This window comes from Cystoisospora suis (assembly GCF_002600585.1).
Source record: "Cystoisospora suis strain Wien I chromosome Unknown contig_3482, whole genome shotgun sequence".
In the NCBI taxonomy this organism is placed as follows: Eukaryota; Apicomplexa; class Conoidasida; order Eucoccidiorida; family Sarcocystidae; genus Cystoisospora; species Cystoisospora suis.
In genome coordinates, this window is record NW_027156277.1 from 1 (window position 1) to 6,814 (window position 6,814).

Consider the following 6,814-nt stretch of genomic DNA (forward strand, 5'->3'; position numbering starts at 1 on the left):
AGAAGAATTAGAAAAGAAAGAGAAAAGAGAAGGGGAAGGCATGAGATAAGAGAAGTTTGCTTAGAGAAAGGAGAGGAGGAAGAAGAAAGACAAGAAGGACAAAGAGAGGAAGAGAAGAAAAGAAAAGAGCCGATGCAGAAGGTGGACACTTCAAAGAGAGAGAGGTGGTAGGGTGATAGCGGGATAGAAGAGAAAATGGGGATTTCAAAGACCGAGACTGAAGTATGCAAGACAGGGCAAAAGAAGAGAAGAGAAGAAACGAAAGAAGAACTTCACTACGATGAGAGAATGGAGACAGACACGAACGGAAGAGATCATAAGAAGAGACTTTTCTTTTCAAAGAGAAAGAGAGACATTTGAGAGAGGAGAGAAGAGGTGAAGGAGAGGAAAGAAAAGAACCTCATCACGCAAAGAAATCTCTCTTCTAGAAGGAAATGTCGTTCATCCTACCATTCCAAGCCTTCCCTCAGGTGTATGTACACCGTACGTCACCGTGCCGCCTGCTCTCTTCCGTGGCTGTCTTACGAAACCTGAGAGAAAATGGAGATAATGTGAAGACCCAAGAGAGACTGACGCAAGCCTCCTCTCTTTCTTTTTAACTTGTCACTTTCTACGAGGGAGATAAGGGGAAAACTAACATCTCCAGATCTTCGATCGTAGACGCTTCCCTGGAACCGTCGGGAAGAAAGGGGGTGAAGAGAAAAAGAAGAAGACGATTCTCAGCAAGCAGAAGAACCAAATTTTCCTCGCCCTTCAAGAAAATCGCATTTGTCTCTTCAGACAAGATCAAGAGAAAAAGTGAATGAAGAAAGGACTTTCAATCCAAGAGAAAGAAAAGAAGATGAAGACAGAAAGCGACTGGGAGAGCAAGAAAAGACCGATTCATAGGGAGAATGTTGAAGAAGAAACAGGCCCCACTAGAGAAAGAGAGATAAAGAAAGTAAATACTGTTCAGGAAATGATACACGAGACGAAGTGTAACCGGGGAGTGTGCTTATCTAAGCCGTTAAACTCAGATACATCTCCTCAGGCTTCCAGTTCTCTTCGAATGGTTCCTCGACTGTCTTCTCCTTTGTAAGGAGGACTTCTGCTAGAAGAAGAGACTTGGGAGAATACGCGGATTGCTCTGAAGCTGTGCGCTGATTGATCAATCGCCTTCTCAAGGATCTCTTCCGGTGTCACCCGTGTCGCGCCTGAGGGTTCCGGACAGAGATGATGAACGAGAAGAAAAGAGAAGAAACGACATACATATCTAAAGCACGAGGACGGCAGCTCAAGAGCCATCAAAATAGAAGAAAAGCGGGGTAGACAAAAGTCTTGAGTAGAACTCTCTTTGCGCTGGAGCTGCCTTGGTCTTTGACGGTTTCAGTCGGTCCGCGCTTCTACATGCAGGGAAAACTTTCTGGGCTTGGCGGGAAGCCTTGTCATGCATGAGCCGACTTTGTGTGTCTCTCCCTCGACGTCACCTGGTTGGCTAGATACATGCACGCCGACGAGACACAAAGCGAGCTTGACCGGTTCCAGAAAGCGAAAACGTATCTATCAAAGGGAGAGAGGGAGCAGCCTGCAGAAGAAAGCACGGTAAAAATTGGGAAAAAAGACGTTTGTGTGACGACAGAAGAGACGGGGAGATAACAAGGGGAAAGAAGTTGTCTGGTCTTGCTCGAGTGAACGGAAAAATCACCCCTACGAAGACGAGACATGATAGATTAGACGTGCAGGATTAGAGAACTCGTTCCGTTCCTGTAGCTTCAATACAGATAAGCAGATCTTGCCTGATCTAGTGATTAGTCATGATACGTTGGTTTTCTTCTCCGAGGATTTGAAGAAAGAAGAAACGTGAAGAAAGACCTTGCGACTCGTGTCCAGATTTGTCCTGGGCTTCCGCTGCCCCATCACCGCCGGCGTATAGACGGAGACAAGCACAGATCAGATCAGGAAAGTCATACGATTGCGTGCTCGTGTCGTAGCTGGACGGTGTGTCATAAACCGAGCTAGACTAGCGTTCGACACACTGCTACTTTGGTGTTTTTCAAAAAGATTTCAATCCATTCTCTCTGCGAACGGCTGCTCACATCGATTCTCCATCTGCTGCGCGAAGATAGAAAGGATCTTTCTCGGGATGAGACGTTCAGATCTCGCGGGCGCAGTCTCCCGCCTCGGGCGGCCCCTAGTCCGCGTTTAGGAAAGGGAGACCAGAACACTTTATGTTCCTACTAGATGCCGTAAGAAGTTTGATCAAGAAGAGTCCGAAGATCCACGATAGCCGCGAGAGAGACTCACGTAGGCTTGCTGGTCAGTTTACCTGTTCAGGTGTACATACACCGCGAACGACAAGAGTGTGACTCGTCCCTCTTTCACCTCATTCAACCATCCTGCTGCACGGTCGCTTTTTGATTCAGAAGCAGATGAATGTGTCTTGCTCCTGTGTGCTTTCAAGAGTCAAGACTCGTGTCTTTCCCTACGGAAAAGTGATTCTGAACGGCAGCTAAACAGTGGTCGGTCGGCCCCCTTTCTCCATCTGCTCCCCCGACTTGCGTGTCAGTTAGTCTCGCTGCTCCACGATCAAGTCTACACCGCTCAACCGTGATTGCCCCGGCGAGCCTCCCTTTCGGTCTGTTTTGCCTTCCGTCAACTTCTTCCCGTCGTTCGTCGTTCCATCGATACTCTTTCTGTCTGGTTTGCATATCAGTCTCTCAAAGCTTCAGACATTCTTTTCTTAGGGGTTAGAATGGAACAAATGTCCTTCTTTACTCTTGCATTTGTCTAGCGTGTTTGTTTCTAGTCAGTAAACTCTCCTCTTTTGCCCTCTTCTCTCACTTTTTTGTCAGATGCGTTCACCTAGTGGTTGAAATGGTTGCCTTGACTATCGAGGAACAGCTGACACACCTCGTGCTTTTATTCTGCTGAAGAAATCCACGAAAACTTGATGGACTACCACTCTCCTGTTTGTTTATGTGCCTGGCCTTAATTTGCATGAATTTGGTCTTCAATCTCAACTCGACTGACCCTCTTCATTTGACGGAAACTTCCGTGGTCAGGCTGACCATTGACTCCTTCGTGTTTAGAGAAAAAAGAACTCTCTAAAACCGCGAGAGAGATTATCGTCGTGTCCGTGAACGTTTCTGCCTGTCGATCTCATGCTGTCACTTGTTCATATGGGAGTTCGACATAAAGAATCTTTCTGTTAGCTGAAGGAAGCTCACGCAGCTGTCATGAGCGAAGTACATCATACGTTCCGTGTCTTGACCGTGTGAAACTCTACAGTTTACAAAGAACGAAGTTCAAACAGCATTGTAAGAAGAAGAAGAGAGGAATAGACTGAGAAGACGCCTGAACTTGTCAATGGGCTGAACGTCTTATTGATATCTCTCCCCCTACCACAAAGAAGACCTTCGTGAAGAAAGAAAGAAAGACAAGAGATTTGAGATCACGCACTCGAAAGACGAAAGACCTTTCAGTCTACTTAACTCGTTGCTCCTGCCCCCCTCCTTCCGTCTTCTTTCTCTCATGGCGACTTCATCTCTATCATCACCCCCTCTAAGATCTTCCTTTCTCTCTTTCTCTTGCCCCGGTCTTTCTTCTTGTTCTTCTTCTTCTAAAGAAGAGGAACATGTCTCTTGTCGTGAAAAGTCAGAAGGTGAGTCAGGAGACTTTCCTCACTCCAAAGAAATGAACTTCTCCAGTTTTCATCGACCTCTTCCGTGCACTAGTCGTAGATATAAGATACAACCGCAGTCCCGGTGTCTCTATGCGTATATACGTGCACTCTATCAACAGGAAGTAGACATAGGAATCTTCTTCTCTCATGCATCTCTCTATTCTGTCACAGTGGGGAAGTCTGAGGAGGAGGTAGACAGTCATCCAGGAACGAAGATTCTCCTCTGCGAAGTTGTCAGAAGGAAGATGCTAATATGAAGCAGCAAAGAGATATCTCTGTTCCTCTACACTACAGTCACTGCACGGTCTTCTATCCTAGTCAAGAAAGAAAAGAGAGGCCAAAAGGTGCAAATGATAGAGTGAAGATGTTCTCTTCAGAAAGAAAGAAAAAGAATTTTCGGTGTGTTCCGCATGTATCGATTGTAAACAGCGGTAAAGAGATCCGATGAAAAGAATCTTAGGTGGCTTGGTGTTTCTTTTATTCCCTCAGCTAGCTTGATCTATCCTTATTCTCTCCTTTGAACACCCCACTCACCTCTTGCTCTCTCTCTCTCTCTCTGTCGGTGGCCTTCTCTGCCTGTCTCTCCGTTTCTAGATTTTCGGTGGATGGGTCTGTTCGTAGTCTTTCGTTCTCTGCATCGATTTATCCGTCTATCTCCTCTGGCTATGTATGCATCTGTTACGTCGCCATATGAATAGATCAAGAGATGTGTGTATGGATATATATAGCTAACTCTATGCCCCGAGAGAAATATATAGATATCATACTCTATATGTGTCTATACATGCACGTGTATTGCTGAAGTGCTGAGGGCTGTCCTGCAAAGAAATCTATGCTACATAGAGTTATATCTCTTTATCTATATGTCTCTATACATATCTTTTGATCAATTCATATAGCTACGTGATAGATAGATAGATAGATAGATAGGTAGATACATGCACATATCCAGAGATGGACGGAGAAAACGATACAGGGGAGAACAAACTAGAGGACTATAAACAGATCAAACAACACTCTTCAGGGTAAGAGAGAAGGGAGGAGAAGAACGGAAGGAGAGACAGAGATAGGGAGACGCAAAGATAGGGAGACAGAGAGAGAGACGAGGATTGATTCGTCTTGGGAACAATCTCTCCCAACTTGGGAAGCATTGATCTTTCTTACTCTTTCTCTTTCTTTCTCCCCGTGTGTCTCTTTGTTTCTCCTCCTTTTCTTCTTTCTCTATACTCCTTATCTTCATTTTTCTCAATGAGAAGACCAAGGTAGATAACTTAGCCGATACTTCATCCTCTTCAAGATCTAGAGACCTGTTGCTTCCTTCTTAGTCGTTACATTGCCTCGTAGCCTCCTCTCTCTCTATCACCCACCCCCTTGTCTATCCATTCTTCCCTCCTCCCTCTCTCACTCTTGGTCATTACCATCAGAATCGATCCATTTCTTTTCTCTTTTTCTTGTTCTCCTTCTTCTTCATTCTTTGCTTCTCTTTCTCTCATTGTACAGAAGGGACCATAGATCTTCTCCATTCTCTCGAGCCTTCTGTCGATTCCCCTCATCGAGATGAAAGGAAGCTTTCTTCGTCTGCCTCCAAGCGAGTCTCGTTCTCCTCTTTCTTTCTTTTCCTTGTCTTCTCTTTTCTATTCTTTCTCTTTGATACAGCCCCTCTCTCCTTAGCTACCTCTACATCTCCATCCATCCAACATGAACCTTCTACTTCTTCTGCTTCTCTCCTCCCCTCTTCTTCTTCTGCGCAAAATCGACAATTAGCTCAGACAGGTAAAGCAAGGAGACAGCAGCAAGTGAAGACGTCGAGGAAAGGTATCGACGAAGGCGCAGACTCTTCTTTTTCTTCTTTCTCTACTCCATCTTCGTCGTCTCTCTCTCCTGACTCTTCTCTTCATACACCCGAGAAAGGTCCGTCACTTCCCACCCCTTCATCGTCGTCTTTGCCTTCTTCTCTCCCCGAGAATGAAGAAAAAGCTTCTGTCTCTTCTTCTTCTTCCTCTTCTCCTCCTCTCTCATCTCTATCTCTCTCTCCCCGTGAAGAAGAAACGACCACGAGCTCGAAGAGTGATGAAGAAGTCACGAAGAAGAAGAACGAGAAAGAACAAGAAGAAGAAACAGCAGCATCCCCCCCTCATCAAAAAGAGAAGAAATCTCTCTCTTCTTCTTCTTCCTCGTCTCATATGAAATCGCCAGAAGCAACGGCCATTGAAGGAGCGCAGTTACGATCTTCTTCTTCTTCTCCTTATTCTCCTTATTCTTCATGGATATCTACAGCCCAGGCGTCGCGGCGAGGGGCCTTTGCTTCCTCTTCAACATCTGTCTGTTCAGATACATGGAGAAGAGTGCGCTCTTACAAAGGGTGGGATTTCTTTGATGAGAATAATTTCTGGTTCTTCACTTATCCGGATCCTACTAATGGCTACGTCAATTACGTAAGCAAACAAGAAGCTCTAGAGAAAGGCCTCATCTCTGTTACCTCCCAAGATCAAGCTGTCATGCGGGTCGACTATAAGAACGTTGTCCCTTCTGGCTCAAGGGGAAGAGACTCCGTCCGCATTACGGCTATTGAAGGTTTCGATGATGTAAGTCCAACAAGGAGAGACCGATAGAAAGAAAGAAAGATAGAAAGAGAGATAGAGAGAGATAGAATGAAAGGTATGTCTGTAGATGCGGATCCGTGGCGGTGTTCATCACTCAACGAAAGAGACAGAGAAGGAGAGACTTGTTCTATCTCTATCTGGCTATCGATCCATTTCTCTCTCTCACTCTCTGTCTTTCTCTTTATATGTGTATATATGGTAGGTATTTTGAAGTGTGTATACTGCCTTTCTTCTTGTCTCTTTGGTGTATGGAAGATACCTGAGAAGATTCTCATGTGGAGACAGCCGACCGGTGTCTTTGCATGCGGTCTCTCTTCTCTCCATTCACCCCATGCGTCTACACATGTATGCCTGCCTCGCCTCTATCTCCTTCGAGTCCGTCCTCTCGTCCTTATAGGGATCTTGTCTAAAGTAGCTCTTTCATCGAGGTATAATTGCGATCCATCCCGGTCTAGCTATGATCTCGATGCTCTTAATGCCTGCTCTATAGATATAAGGACTTTGGTAGACCTAATCAACCTTGTGCTGAGACAAAGAAGAAGAAGAAAGA

At 45.4% G+C, this 6,814-nt stretch overlaps 2 protein-coding genes across 2 annotated transcripts in view; one reads left to right on the forward strand and one right to left on the reverse strand.

Moving 5' to 3' along the window:
* Positions 1-18: 18 nt before the first annotated feature.
* CSUI_006777 (uncharacterized protein) lies at positions 19-1,322 on the reverse strand. Its single transcript, XM_068066930.1, has one exon. It carries the CDS (start codon positions 1,282-1,284, stop codon positions 1,027-1,029), a length of 258 nt encoding a protein of 85 aa, XP_067921089.1. The 5' UTR covers positions 1,285-1,322; the 3' UTR covers positions 19-1,026.
* Positions 1,323-2,710: 1,388 nt separating this feature from the next.
* Positions 2,711-6,814, forward strand: part of CSUI_006778 (beta-glucanase) — a 9,149-nt gene continuing 5,045 nt past the window's right edge. Inside the window, exons 1-2 of the mRNA XM_068066931.1 lie at positions 2,711-3,640; positions 5,162-6,246. Of these exons, the coding sequence (XP_067921090.1) occupies positions 3,511-3,640; positions 5,162-6,246 (1,215 nt within the window). The 5' untranslated portion in view covers positions 2,711-3,510. The remainder of the gene's footprint in view (positions 3,641-5,161; positions 6,247-6,814) is intronic.

Excerpts from the sequence above, each read along its gene's own strand:
- CSUI_006777 (XM_068066930.1), bottom strand. The coding sequence starts at position 1,284 with ATGGCTCTTGAGCTGCCGTCCTCGTGCTTTAGATATGTATGTCGTTTC.